The sequence below is a fragment of the Salmo salar genome, chromosome 10 (genome assembly GCF_965601325.2).
Source record: "Salmo salar chromosome 10, fSalSal1, whole genome shotgun sequence".
NCBI classification, from domain to species: domain Eukaryota; kingdom Metazoa; phylum Chordata; class Actinopteri; order Salmoniformes; family Salmonidae; genus Salmo; species Salmo salar.
Window position 1 is genome coordinate 25661125 of NC_138300.1, and position 14871 is coordinate 25675995.

Here is a 14871-nt window from a genome sequence, read left to right on the forward strand (position 1 = left end):
TACTACTGCATATTGAAACAGTCTCCATTCTCACTGCTCCAAGTCCACATCGCTCCCATTGCAGATGTGTCTTTCCTTCCAAGTGTGCAGAGGAGTAGGATACAGCTGGATGTTTTCTCCAGCTCCCCTGATGGTAACGTGGGCTCTCTGTGACTCCAGGCTAGGGCTGCTGCTATTGACCGACTCACATGAAGGTTTCACCTAAAGCTGGGCCTTTAGAAAGCACATTCATCAGTTACGTCGTATTGCTCAACATGTAAAGAGAGAGATGTTCTGTTTGAAGGAAGGAGTCGGAGTCCAATGCAGAGGGGTCTGGTAAAGGTTATGCTCATTTGTAAAGAGAGAGACCCAGGAGGTTGCCACAGAAATGCCCAAATGAGAGGGGGAAACTCAGAATGTAAATTACGAGCCTCCACTGAGGCAAGTATTGTGTTTCTATAACATAAACTCAAAATGTATTGAATCATGACTGGCTTCTTGAGAGTGGGTGTAGATTGTATATTTATCCCAACAACAAAAAAGCGTTTCCAAAATACTGGAATGGCATGCGGTCATTTTAATCTATTGCATAGATGAGATCCAGAACTCAAGAAACACATGTATTTGTTGATTCAATTATGCCAGTTGTAGAAGACTCAGGGGACTGTGTTGAATGTTATGAATTTGACGAGGGGCTGCAGTAAGTTTTCTTTCAATGGCTAAGGTATGGCGCCTGTAGCCTACAGTATGTGCATTTAGCCTTTGCACACGGTGAAGACACCAGCCCCAGTCATTACAGTAGGCTCTATCCCCATAGACTCAACAAGCAAGGGGCCCTCCTGAGTTCACCCCTGGCACAGACCCTCATCGCCCCCTGCTTTGACTGGCAACCTCCATTGTGGTCTTTCCAATGAGCCAGGCAACCCCTCTGAATTACAATACTGCCTCTTTAATGTGGCTTTGGCTTGGTTTCTCCTGACCCTGCTCAGCAGTTTGTTTCCAAACCCCATTTCAACGTTTTTCCAAGAGTCTGTCCATAGCTCACTCCCCATTCCCCCAGCATACAGTGCTAAGTAAGTACAAATTTGGCAATCTGTGAATGATGAAGTGCCACTACATTGATGGTATAAGCATACTAGCAGGCTGTGTGTGTGCCTGCCTGCCTGCCTGCCTGCCTGCCTGCCTGCCTGCTTGCCTGCCTGGTGGGCAGGCAGGAGTTAGAGGCTGGGGCCATGGACCACATGGTATTTTACTCTGAGCAGTAACAAGGAATAGGCTAGATGTTTCCTTTTTTAACTTTATTAAATCAATACAATTGGGTGTAGTTAAAGACGTCTGTTTAAGGGCTGTTAAAATGACATAAACCACTTGGAAAATGTTGAGGTGGGGGCCGAGGTCTGTATGTGATTTCTTTATTCAGCCCTGTCAAGTTTTAAAAAGACTTCAGTGGTCTGCAGGAGAAAGCCAACGTCTCATTATGTTTTATAAAGGTTTGGGTGGAATCCTGCTGAGATCTGTCGCCGTAGCTGCTCTTTTACTCCATGTTATTTTGAATTGCTCTATTTGGTTGGTCGTCCTGACCGGAGTTAAGTGTTTGGGGCCCAAGACACTGATTGCAGAACACTGTGTCTGGTGTTGGCCACAGTGCTACCCCTGGTCATGCATTATCCCCAATCACTGCTCTTCACATCTCATACTGTACCGTAGGCCCAGAACAACACCGACATGCGGGCACCCACTTACTATCACACACAGACTGTGCAATTATACAAGTCATATGCAACACACGGACATGTACTACGAAACCTCTTAATGGCAATTGTTAAAGCAAAACATACTTTTATTGTATTTATGCACTTCAAGCTTTTTTTGTCGCATACACAAGTACAGTGAATTACTTAACTTGCAAGCCCTATCCAACAGTACAGTATTCATTATCGAAATACTATAACTAATAATAATATATATAAACACGAGAAATAAGAAATAAAGGAGCTATATATAGGGTCAGTGCCAGTACCAAATGTATAATGTGCAGGGATACTGGAGGATTGAGCTAGATATGTACATGTAGTCAGGGATACTGGAGGATTGAGCTAGATATGTACATGTAGTCAGGGATACTGGAGTATTGAGCTAGATATGTACATGTAGTCAGGGATACTGGAGGATTGAGCTAGATATATACATGTAGTCAGGGATACTGGAGGTTTGAGCTAGATATGTACATGTAGTCAGGGATACTAGAGTATTGAGCTAGATATGTACATGTAGTCAGGGATACTGGAGTATTGAGCTAGATATGTACATATAGTCAGGGATACTAGAGTATTGAGCTAGATATGTACATGTAGTCAGGGATACTGGAGGTTTGAGCTAGATATGTACATGTAGTCAGGGATACTGGAGGTTTGAGCTAGATATGTACATGTAGTCAGGGATACTGGAGGTTTGAGCTAGATATGTACATGTAGTCAGGGATACTGGAGGTTTGAGCTAGATATGTACATGTAGTCAGGGATACTGGAGGTTTGAGCTAGATATGTACATGTAGTCAGGGATACTGGAGGTTTGAGCTAGATATGTACATGTAGTCAGGGATACTGGAGGTTTGAGCTAGATATGTACATGTAGTCAGGGATACTAGAGTATTGAGCTAGATATGTACATGTAGTCAGGGATACTGGATGTTTGAGCTAGATATGTACATGTAGTCAGGGATACTGGAGGTTTGAGCTAGATATGTACATGTAGTCAGGGATACTAGAGTATTGAGCTAGATATGTACATGTAGTCAGGGATACTAGAGTATTGAGCTAGATATGTACATGTAGTCAGGGATACTAGAGTATTGAGCTAGATATGTACATGTAGTCAGGGATACTGGAGGTTTGAGCTAGATATGTACATGTAGTCAGGGATACTAGAGTATTGAGCTAGATATGTACATGTAGTCAGGGATACTAGAGTATTGAGCTAGATATGTACATGTAGTCAGGGATACTAGAGGTTTGAGCTAGATATGTACATGTAGTCAGGGATACTGGAGGTTTGAGCTAGATATGTACATGTAGTCAGGGATACTGGAGGTTTGAGCTAGATATGTACATGTAGTCAGGGATACTGGAGGTTTGAGCTAGATATGTACATGTAGTCAGGGATACTGGAGGTTTGAGCTAGATATGTACATGTAGTCAGGGATACTGGAGTATTGAGCTAGATATGTACATGTAGTCAGGGATACTGGAGGTTTGAGCTAGATATGTACATGTAGTCAGGGATACTGGAGGTTTGAGCTAGATATGTACATGTAGTCAGGGATACTAGAGTATTGAGCTAGATATGTACATGTAGTCAGGGATACTAGAGGTTTGAGCTAGATATGTACATGTAGTCAGGGATACTAGAGGTTTGAGCTAGATATGTACATGTAGTCAGGGATACTAGAGGTTTGAGCTAGATATGTACATGTAGTCAGGGATACTGGAGGTTTGAGCTAGATATGTACATGTAGTCAGGGATACTGGAGGTTTGAGCTAGATATGTACATGTAGTCAGGGATACTAGAGTATTGAGCTAGATATGTACATGTAGTCAGGGATACTGGAGGTTTGAGCTAGATATGTACATGTAGTCAGGGATACTGGAGGTTTGAGCTAGATATGTACATGTAGTCAGGGATACTGGAGTATTGAGCTAGATATGTACATGTAGTCAGGGATACTAGAGGTTTGAGCTAGATATGTACATGTAGTCAGGGATACTGGAGGTTTGAGCTAGATATGTACATGTAGTCAGGGATACTGGAGGTTTGAGCTAGATATGTACATGTAGTCAGGGATACTGGAGGTTTGAGCTAGATATGTACATGTAGTCAGGGATACTGGAGGTTTGAGCTAGATATGTACATGTAGTCAGGGATACTGGAGTATTGAGCTAGATATGTACATGTAGTCAGGGATACTGGAGGTTTGAGCTAGATATGTACATGTAGTCAGGGATACTGGAGGTTTGAGCTAGATATGTACATGTAGTCAGGGATACTAGAGTATTGAGCTAGATATGTACATGTAGTCAGGGATACTAGAGGTTTGAGCTAGATATGTACATGTAGTCAGGGATACTAGAGGTTTGAGCTAGATATGTACATGTAGTCAGGGATACTGGAGGTTTGAGCTAGATATGTACATGTAGTCAGGGATACTGGAGGTTTGAGCTAGATATGTACATGTAGTCAGGGATACTAGAGTATTGAGCTAGATATGTACATGTAGTCAGGGATACTGGAGGTTTGAGCTAGATATGTACATGTAGTCAGGGATACTGGAGGATTGAGCTAGATATGTACATGTAGTCAGGGATACTGGAGGTTTGAGCTAGATATGTACATGTAGTCAGGGATACTGGAGTATTGAGCTAGATATGTACATGTAGTCAGGGATACTGGAGGATTGAGCTAGATATGTACATGTAGTCAGGGATTAGGATAAAGTGACTGGTAGCAGGAGAGATGATAATATTTGTAAACGGTATGGCAGCAGCATAAGTGGTGGTGGGTGGGTGTGGTGCATGTGCACTTGATGTAGACATAAAATGACTGTTTATCAGCATTGTAGTCAAATATGAAAATGTAGAGAACATTATTTGTCTTTGACTATCATATAACCATTTCTGCAATTCATGTGTAAAGTGACTTTTCTTTCTTTCTTTCAGTCCTGGTACCTGGGGAACTAAACAACACAAGGATAATCGAAAGGGGCAGGGACACATGGATTTGAGATTCAACACTTTTTGTGGAATTAAGAAAATTGCAAATGAGATGCAAGAGGGAAAATGTATATATATATAAATATATGTGTGCATATATATTTATGTATATCAACATAAAAGATACTTCAACACACCTTTTTGGAATGCAAGACAGAGGCAGAGAGAGCAACGCCAAGGAAAGAAAGAGAAAAGGTTTGTGCAGCCAAAATGAACGGTGGGGCAGAGACATGACCCCATGAACCCCCCTGTCTCCAGGATAGTGCCCCTCCTCTTCAACACCCCCTCTGCTACAGGTGCTGCTTCCTCATATATGCAAAATAAGTATCCTTTATTTTCTTAATCAACAAGAAAGAGAAGAATCCGGATCCAGTCATTATACTTTTCCACACTTCTTCGGAGACGGTAAAAAACAACTCTTTGAAAATAGTTAGGGGAGGCTGGTCATGCATGGTCAATAACCTCCCTTTACACTCGAAAAGTCTACTTTTCATCCAGTTTGATTGACAATCCTGTATCTGTGTCAGTTACTTTGTTTAAAGAGTGGGGTATTTTAAGATTTCATTTAACACAGCCCATTTGTCATGTTTAAAAGTGTCTTCTATGAGGCACAGTGATATGCACACACAATCAAAAGGATCAGTCTTTAGAGCAGTAGAGAGCATCGTAAAAAGACAGGTACTGTAACAGGTCTGTGTTCGTTTTCACAATAACTGAGACGCCCTTTTGTGCCTGTCAACTGTTGTCTGTTTGTTTAGACATTTGTTTGTGTTTGCATACGATTCAAACATAATGAAACCTCCTCTTCCTATCCTTGCCCCACTCTTGAGTTAATATTGCATAAAGTTTGTATTAATGTAGATAACAGGGGTTTATTCTGCATAGTGACAAAGGGAGTACAAAAATAGTAATGTCACTATTGAGACAGTATTGGGTGTAGAGGGGAGAGTTTTTCTTTTTTTGTGTATTTAGTTTAAATTGCATTGGACATTACAGGCATTGCACTACTATAATGTAAATGTTTCCTTTTTAGCAGCTATCCCTTGGCCTAATCATATGAAATGTTGCAAGTCAGAGGTAGGTTTTAGGATTATGTTGTAGAAACTACTATGTTGTGTTGTTTTGGTAGCAGGGTACAAGAGTTATGAGTGTTGGCTTTCTTGAGCTATCGATTAGGATCAGAACAATCCAGCCCTATTGTGTTTCAGATATTCTATACTCATCTAGAGGACGTTTCCTTGTGTATGTTGAGGTACAGGGAATCCTGACAGGTTTAGGTAATCGCACCCTTTTGGATCTCTTTCTACATGCTGTGTATCTAAGTCACACTTTTATTATCTTACTCATGCTGTCTTTATATAATTGAAAACAAAAGCAATTTATGATTCTTTTTTTAAAGCAGATCACATACTTTGAATGAGTCGAGAAGAATGTGAATGATTTGATCATTAGAAGCGTGTCTGTAAAGGTAACCATTGATAGTGCCACCACTGACCCCAGTCCTAATGGTTGCTAGGCCAACGGCACTGCATGTTTCCATGTGTGCACATGGCATGATTCTGGCTCATTGATGATGGGCAACTGACTGACCAGCAGTGTCCATCACCAGTCTATTTGGTCAGAACTTTCTTTACAGGTTTTGTCCTTGTCTCATTTGCTAATGCAATGTTTCTGACAACAGACTTTGTTGCAGCATGTGTTGGGATGAATGCAGATACATATTTATAAATTGAAAACATCAGGGCTTAAGACTCCTCAACCAAGTCCAAACCATATATACAGCCATGAAAAGTGCCTAAGACATAGCAAGAGTTCTTTCTACATTTCTTTGTATTATTGTTTTGGTTTGTTTGAAGTACTGCAAACATTAATGAGCTCTAGGCATGCAACAGAAGTGGTGGGAGAGAGAGGTGTGATGCACAGAGGGGGAGAAGTTATGGAGAGCTCACAGCCCTAACCTGTTTCCAGCCAAATGCACCGTCCATGTGTTTTTCTGAGCACAGGATTCTCATTGGTTGTCTGCTGGGGACAAGCTAAGAAAAGACAAGTGTAAAACCCTGCTATCAGCAATGACATAATTAAACCAACATATCAAAGCTATATACACACACTGAACATAAATGTAAACGCAACAAGTAAAGTGTTGGTCCCATGTTTATGAGCTGAAATAAAAGATCCCAGAAAAGTACCATATGCACAAAAAGCTTATTTCTCTCAAATTTTGTGCAGAAATGTGTTTACATTCCTGTTAGTGAGCATTTCTCCTTTGCCAAGATAATCCATCCACCTGACAGGTGTGGCATATCAAGAAGCTGATTAAACAGCATGAGCATTACACAGGTGCACCTTGTGCTGGGGACAATAAAAGGCCACTCTAAAATGTGCAGTTTTATCACACAACACAATGCCACAGATGTTTGAAGTTGAGGGAGCGTGCAATTGGCATGCTGACTGCAGGAATGTCCACCACAGCTGTTGCCAGAGAATTGAATGTTCATTTCTCTACCATAAGCCGCCTCCAACATCGTTTTAGAGAATTTGGCAGTACGTCCAACCGGTCTCGACCGCAGACCACATTTATGGCATCATGTGGGCAAGTGATTTGCTGATGTCAACGTTGTGAATTGAGTGTCCCATGGTGGCAGTGGGGTTATGGTATGGGCAGGCATAAGCTATGGACAACAAACACAATTGCATTTGAACAATGGCAATTTGAATGCGCAGAAATACTGTGACAGGTTTCTGAGGCCCATTTATTTTAAGGTATCTGTGAGCAACAGATGCATATCTGTATTCCCAATCATGTGAAATCCATAGATTAGGGCCTAATGAATTGATTTCAATTGACTGATTTCCTCATATGAACTGTAACTCAGTAAAATCTTTGAAATTGTTGCATGTTGCGTTTATATTTTTGTTCAGTGGAGAGAGAGAACACAGATGCAGATATTACTCATTAAGTCAGATACACTTCTAGGGAATAATGTCCATACACGCTGGTTATGAAAAGCTAACCTTTAAATACGGCTTTGCAATGGAAAAAGTCAAATTTGCGGTGAGTGTTCCAATTCACATCTGTTATTTCAAAACAGAATACCTACAATGACTTGTTTTAAAGGTGCTCATATGAAATTATACTGATATATATTCATGCATGGTGCTTTCAAAAGAAAATAATGAGATACTAGCTCTATTGACCACCATAATGCTGACATGGGTGCATGGCAGAAACTCTTACTACCCTTCTGAAGCTGACCCCCCTGCCCCCATAGCTCTTCCCTCTAATCTTTGGAACAGAGAGCAAGTAATACTGATGGGTTCTTAACTTTTTACCTATTTGTTTGGATTTTTATTCCCTATTGTTAACTTCTATTTTGCACGATATTTTATATAACACATTATGTGCCTTGCCTTTAGTTAAGAACAATAATACATGATACAAATTATGTAAATTCATTTCTCTTTTTGGTATAACCGGTAACGCTGCAAAAATGACAAAAAACATTGATGCATGTTTGATTGCTTGTCATTATCCAGTTTAGATGAATACAGTAGTAGATTAAAGTAGTGACAGATTGCGATTATCGAGATGGGGTATTTTCACCATTTTCCCTTTCTGTGGTTATTATACAGTAGTATTTGTCATTCCATCACATGGAAACCTTGCTACAATTGAATCTTGTTAATTTCTTCGTTTTTATTTACTCTGGTTGCTTTCCCTTTCATTATGTCTTCCAGCTTGGTGTAAATTGTGAAATATGCAATTCTCGTTTCCTCTGCTCAGCGTTTGCTTAAGTTGTATTTTGCCCCCTTTTTAAAGCTCTTCTTCAATGATAAAGAATGTGCTGCAGGAATTAGAGAAAATGTCAAAGTACTCCAATTCAAGATGGAAGTCAGGGTAGAGAGCTGTGAGGGATGTGTTGTAGGTGATCATGCTCCTAGTACGGACAGAGCTGTAAAGCACTGAGATGGGCTCACATTTCCCCCAGCACCATGGCAACTTCTGCCCCTGCAGACAATTTTTAGCACCAAATGACCAGAACTGAATATGGGGTACATTTTGTCCCACTATTTTGTTACATTACAACCTGCGAGTCTCCCATACGCAGATAGGCAAATCCAAGCACTTTAATAGCTTTTCAAACAGGAACATCTAAAAAATGATGAATCTCTATCCATATGCTAAAACAAGGGAAAATACTAATTTGGAATTGTTTAAGGATAAAGCTGAAGCTTCCGAGACAAATTCTTTACATGGAATGCTAACTGTGTTATTATGTGGTGTCAGTGATGAGCAGGGCACAGTGCTTCACATCTTTGTTTTTCTTTGTGTGTTTCATGGGTGTATGAGAGAGAAAGGGATTGAGATCGTGTGAGTGTGTGGCTAGATAGCCTCACCTACCGCAGTACTTTGCTGGTTCTCAGATTGCACATACATAAATCGGCCGATAGCAAAGAGAGAGAGTGTATTAGGTGTATTGGGGAAAGGAGTGTTCAAAAACGCTAGATGTGGATTTCACTTCCGAAGACTGAAAACGAAAGAGAGAGAGAAAAGGATGGGGTATTTTAGCACTACTAGATGGAATTGTCGGAGGAGAGTAGAAATGTGTGACACAATAAACTAGTGCAGTGAGATGCAATAGTGACATGATAAATCCCCTCCTCAATTTTATACCTTGTGATTTAGAGTTACATTTTTGCATCGCACTGCATTTTCCATCGGGTTAAGGGGTCAAATTATTTCACTGGGAATATGCACAATACCTGGATGTTATTGAAATTAACTGATCGAAAATCTGTTTAAAAAAAAAAATACAAAAAAAACAAGAAAAAACAATTGAAGGTTTCATAACACTGGCTACAATACAATGTTAAGCTTTATGTACCATGTGTAGATTATTATTTTCATGTTTAGTGTGTAGTTACATTTTTAGGTTCTCCGCATTTAGGTCCATTGTGTGGAATCTACAAATCCACCTTATGTTGTTTTGAATATTAGCCCTTCAGAAGTATAGACTGACCTAGTCAGAATCATGGTATAGAGAATGAAAACAACAGAAAATCTGTTAATAGCTGTTCAAATTACTGAAAGATGCCAAGACATTAGTTTTTTTATTAGAGGGTAGATTATAATTGATCATTTCTTACTGTGTAGTGTAATGGGAGTATATTGAATAAGAGAGGATATTGTGTATTTTTTTCAGCAAGGTCAGAAAAGGCCATGTGAAAGTTTGTTATGCAGTGTACAGTATTGTTTCTGCAATGGATATTGCAATGCTGGTAGCTATTGAGAATTCAAGTAAAATGGCAGAACAAGAGGTATTGTTTACATCAGTGTTACCTAACTCCAGTACCCCCAACAGTACACATTTTTGTTGTAGCCCCGGATAAGCACCCCTGATTCAACTTGTCAACTAATCATCAAGCCCTCAATGAGTCGAATCAGATGGGTTTGTCAGGGACTACAACAAAAATGTGTGCTATTGGGGGTACTCAAGGACTGGAGTTGGGAAACACTGGTTTGCATGCCCTTCTTAAGATCTTGGCGATGACAGTTTATGTGTCCCGGTCCAAAGTCCCAGGTTGAAGTGGCGTGCTGTAGCAAAGGCATTCCATCAAATCCATACGATCCTCAAGCTAAACAAAATGCTGCCGTCATTCAGCAAGCTAATTTCTATTTGTTAAACAGGACATGTGGTGAGGCAAGCGTCTGCTCCTGATCAAAGAACTCCCACGGTGTGGGTTATGTCCCTGGGGTCTGTCATGTATCGAAGGAGGACAAGGCCAACTGACGTGTTAACCATACACACAGTACAATCAGTGGGCTAGTTGGAGCACAAGGCCCATAATCAAGTCATCACATTCGCCTCCTTGATTTCAGCATGGAGTCCAATTACTGCTGTAGTACTGAGGGCGCCAAAGTGCTCATGTTTGGTAGCGCTGGAGAATGCTCAAGCTTACTGTATGTCGACTTATTAGGCTTTTCAAAAAACTACATTTGTACGTTTTAAACACACACAATTCATGGAAATAGAGAATGAATCCCATGTTAAGTTCCCCTCTGGTTCTAACTGTACAGTAGCAGCAGACGCTGGAGTCTCATGACATGTTCTGTGAAGATTTGCACTGCTCCACACTCACCTCTCCAGTCCAGTTTACCCTCCAGCCTGGGTCTGACTGGGACACATAGGGACAGAGGTCTAACGCCACGGTAGTCTAGCCAGCACAGTGGTCCTTCAGCACACCGTCTTCTTTTTTCATTCGCTTTTTGTAACTAAACTCGGCTATACATGATATTATTATGACAGCGACATAGATTTTGGTTTTCAGAGCAGGGTGCTACCCCCCCAACACTTTTTAAAGTGGCCACAGGTGATGGCTGAACTTACTCTGAAAGACATTCATATGCATTCAATACTGATGCATGTAAAACATTATCTTATTATATTTCAAAACCCTTACTAATATTTTTGTAGTGATTATTATCATTGTGATTATTGTAGGAGTGTTACATTTTGGACACATTATCCTGTGTATAAATGCTTACAGTATATCAATGAGAATGAAATAGGCAAAATGTACATACCATTTTTTTTCCTTTTTTGTATAAGAAAGTACATGTTTATGTTTGTGTTTAGATTTAGTTGTTATAAGCTTGTGGCCAAGCCACAAAATATAAGAATTCCTTCTTAGGGTTCTGCTATGGTTGGTATGAGCTCACCACCAATGCTGCATGCCTTTTTAAACAAGGTACCTGTATTTGTTTTTTATTAACCCTGAAACTTGGACTCCAGTAATTTCAGCATCACTTGTTGTCATTTTAAACAGAGCCAAAAGCTTCAGTAAGCCTAAGGGGATATGCAAATTCCATTGCCATTTATTTTTCTTTTTTCCACAAGTCATCTAACAGTTCTGCACTTCTTTTTATTTTAACTGTTGCCGTGCAAGCTTCAAGATCTCAAACACTCTCCTTCTATTTGGAAGGTTGCACTAAATAACCTGCTATTGATGTTTAAGGAAACTTCTCAAGATGAGCTTCTCTGGAAATATTTCTCAAGCTTAACCTTTGAGATGTAGGAATTCTGTGCGTGAGAGAGAGACAGAACAAGATAAATTGAGAAAACAGCTGCTTGTAACAAGCTAAGAATATTATTCACCATATTTTGCCCCTTTTATTGTTTATCGTTAGAGAACTCACTGAGTACATCACTTGAACGTCCACCCGGGTGGTACATTTTAAACATCCATTGAAGATGTTGAATTGGTTTGTGGGATTCGGGCTTGTAAAGATATTTGAATCAGTCCTAGACAAACAACGGCAGGGCTGACGGTCGTACTAGTTTTGCTGCAGTCCATACAAAGTGTGGTCACAGTGTGTTTGTGTGTGTTTTTGTCTGAGGGTTTGGTCAGGAAAGGCATGTGTGCAGATGAAGCACATTCCTCTGGTAGTGCAGGTGTGAGGCCCCACACTGCTCCGAGTGCCTTTCTTCAGCAGCGCTGCGTTGTTGTGAATGTTACTCTAGTTTTACTCAACGACGCACTGCTCTGCTCCACCCAGAGACTTGCTACTGATATGATGCGAGGGTGTGGAAGGCGTGTGTGGTAGCTCATGCTGCAGCCGCACTGCAACGGGTATTGATGGAGTATGAGTTTATGAAAAGAGAAGTCTTTACACATGGTGGCAACACAACGTTGAAGATTAGAATATGAAAAAAGTTGATTTACTATATTGGCCTATGATTTTCCTTCACGGTTTTTCAACGGATCTAGTTTATCTTTATGCAATTGGTACAGTATATAGATTAGAAATATGTGGTTTATAGTCTGTGCAACTATTTCGGGCAGGAACTCTGAATTCTCCCTATGCAATTAAGGGCTGGTGTACCCTGACAGGGTAAAGACCTGGGAATCTGATACCTATTGATATTCATTCATAAGTTCCTAGTAACTCAACAGTCACTGTCCAGACTGATGCAGATATTTATTTACCTACAATTAGAATCGGACTGGATTAAAATGGTCACAATTCCCGTTCAAGTGTCAAGATTATTTCTTCAGAGATCCAGAATACCTAGCAGTACACCAGTCCAAAGTGTAGAATGACCAGACTTGTATGTTTGTGAGAGTTTTGGGGATCAGTAGATGGGAAGCCCAGTTCAGTTAGATCAACGCAATGATTTTACTTTTATTGAATTTAGTTTTTCCTATTCCCCTTAATGATCAGTTAGTGGAGTTTTTTTATGCAAACTCAAAAATCGCAAATGAGGAGGCGAGTAGTAAACAGTCTCCATAATCCTCTTGTCACTATATGAAGAGACATGGAGCACAGAATAATGGAGACCAGGCCACAACTCTCAGATGTGTCACAACATCGTTTTTGTGGTGAAATGTGCTTCTGTTCACACAGTGGATAATGGTAACTGTTTTTAAGTTTGGTCTCTATATTTTACTTTCAACAAACCAGCAGGTAAAAAAGCTAACTTACATAGATGTGAATACTGAATACCAAAAATGATTTAAACAAGCAGTGCCTGTCATTTTACTGCTAATTTCATTTATTTGTGGCCATTGCCCTTCTCAATCTCTGATGTACATAGTCTTTGTACTCTAAGCTGTTGGGGGTCATTCTGACTTTGTGTGGGACTGTGTTTGGTGCCTGAGCCCCACTCTCACATTGGCCTCTGCTCATAGCTTTCCACACAAACTGTCACAATGAGGTCCTACAGTACTACAAGGTGAAGGGCACCCACTGGCCAATGGCCTTTGGCTATGGAGGTGAAAAGCCATACAAAACAAGTGCAGTTATGAAGATCTGTTAATATTATTGATAATCCATATCACAGATTCACTGACGTCAGGACCAGGAAGCCCCACCCACACAATAGAGGAAAGAACAAGGCGACATTTTAATGAGGGCTCTTTTTACAAAAATAAAATTCCTCACATGATCTTCAACTGCTTGGCGCGCCAAACCTTTCTTGGCAATTCTATTACTTTCATCTGGTTCTGGACATGTATGTTGATTCCATCTTTAAGCTGTTTTCTCAGTGTGATGAAGTTGGTTGGGTGGAGGAGGAAAGAGATTGAGATGATTCTCAGAGAACATTCTAATGCAGTGTTACATTTTAAGGTTTTTTGTTTTTCCTCATTATTCTTTACAAATATTACCATAGTAGTTATTCATTAATCGCTTGCTTGCTGCACAGACATACACACTGCACACCAGGAAAGAGCATGTGGACGTTTAGTTCTGACACATCCGGTAGAATAGAACAGGAAACGGCTTCATAGCGCACACGGATCACTTTGAACTGCTTGTGATTTTATTTTCCTTTTTGAAACTTTTAGTACAAAAGTATCAGCAAAAGTCGGTAATAAAACTTTTCTGCTAATTATTTGAAATGACTCTCATACAGGAAAACTAAAGTTGCCATGTGTTTTTGAACTGGTGTGGGAGAAATTTACAGCTTTGACAATATTTCATTATAACATTGTATTTAGCCATCGCTGTTAGCAAATACATTACTGGAAGTGAGTATGTTTCCCTATGCAAAAAAAGTATAAAAAATAATAAACAAGCTATGCTACAACTCAGTGATGTGTCCTTGTCATCTTTATATTTTCATTGTTCATATCAATTACATGTAAGTACTGTCTGCCTTGTAATTCTTTGAACATTCTGATTTGATATCTGTTCGTTTAATTCTAGTGATCTTGACAATATATCATCATTGAGGGTAATTGCAATGTTATTCATTTTGACAATGAGGAATAACTAATAAGTGACTAATTTGAAGAAGCAGTTTTCCTCATTCATTTTGATTCCTCAATTGAAATTGTCTGCTCTTCCTCAATATCTATTCTCTGCTATAAAAACTTGTCTTTGAACCAACAAAAGCATTTGCCTTGGAAGGAATGCACTTTGGAAGGCTTTCCCGGGCTGGAGGATGGGAGTGGAAGAAGACCTGTGGGGGTGTCTGGCTGTATGGAACTGAAGATACTGTGAACAGAGTTCTAATAGAAGCCAGTGATGTGTCTGTGATCTCTGGCCTTGAGGTTGGGAAGCCCAGATGAGGCCAGGGCCGGTTGGCTGACAGAGCAGACACTACCCAGGCCTAAAGATGG

At 40.1% G+C, this 14871-nt stretch overlaps 1 protein-coding gene across 7 annotated transcripts in view; it reads left to right on the forward strand.

The window, feature by feature from the left end:
- The window catches only part of LOC106613851 (nuclear factor 1 C-type), a 117706-nt gene extending 103366 nt beyond the window's left edge, over nt 1–14340 (forward strand). For all 7 annotated transcript variants that reach the window (XM_014216530.3, XM_082956836.1, XM_082956837.1 and 4 more), the window contains one exon: nt 4693–14340. In XM_014216530.3, the coding sequence (XP_014072005.1) occupies nt 4693–4713 (21 nt within the window). In that variant the 3' untranslated portion in view covers nt 4714–14340. The remainder of the gene's footprint in view (nt 1–4692) is intronic.
- The last annotated feature ends 531 nt before the right edge of the window (nt 14341–14871 follow it).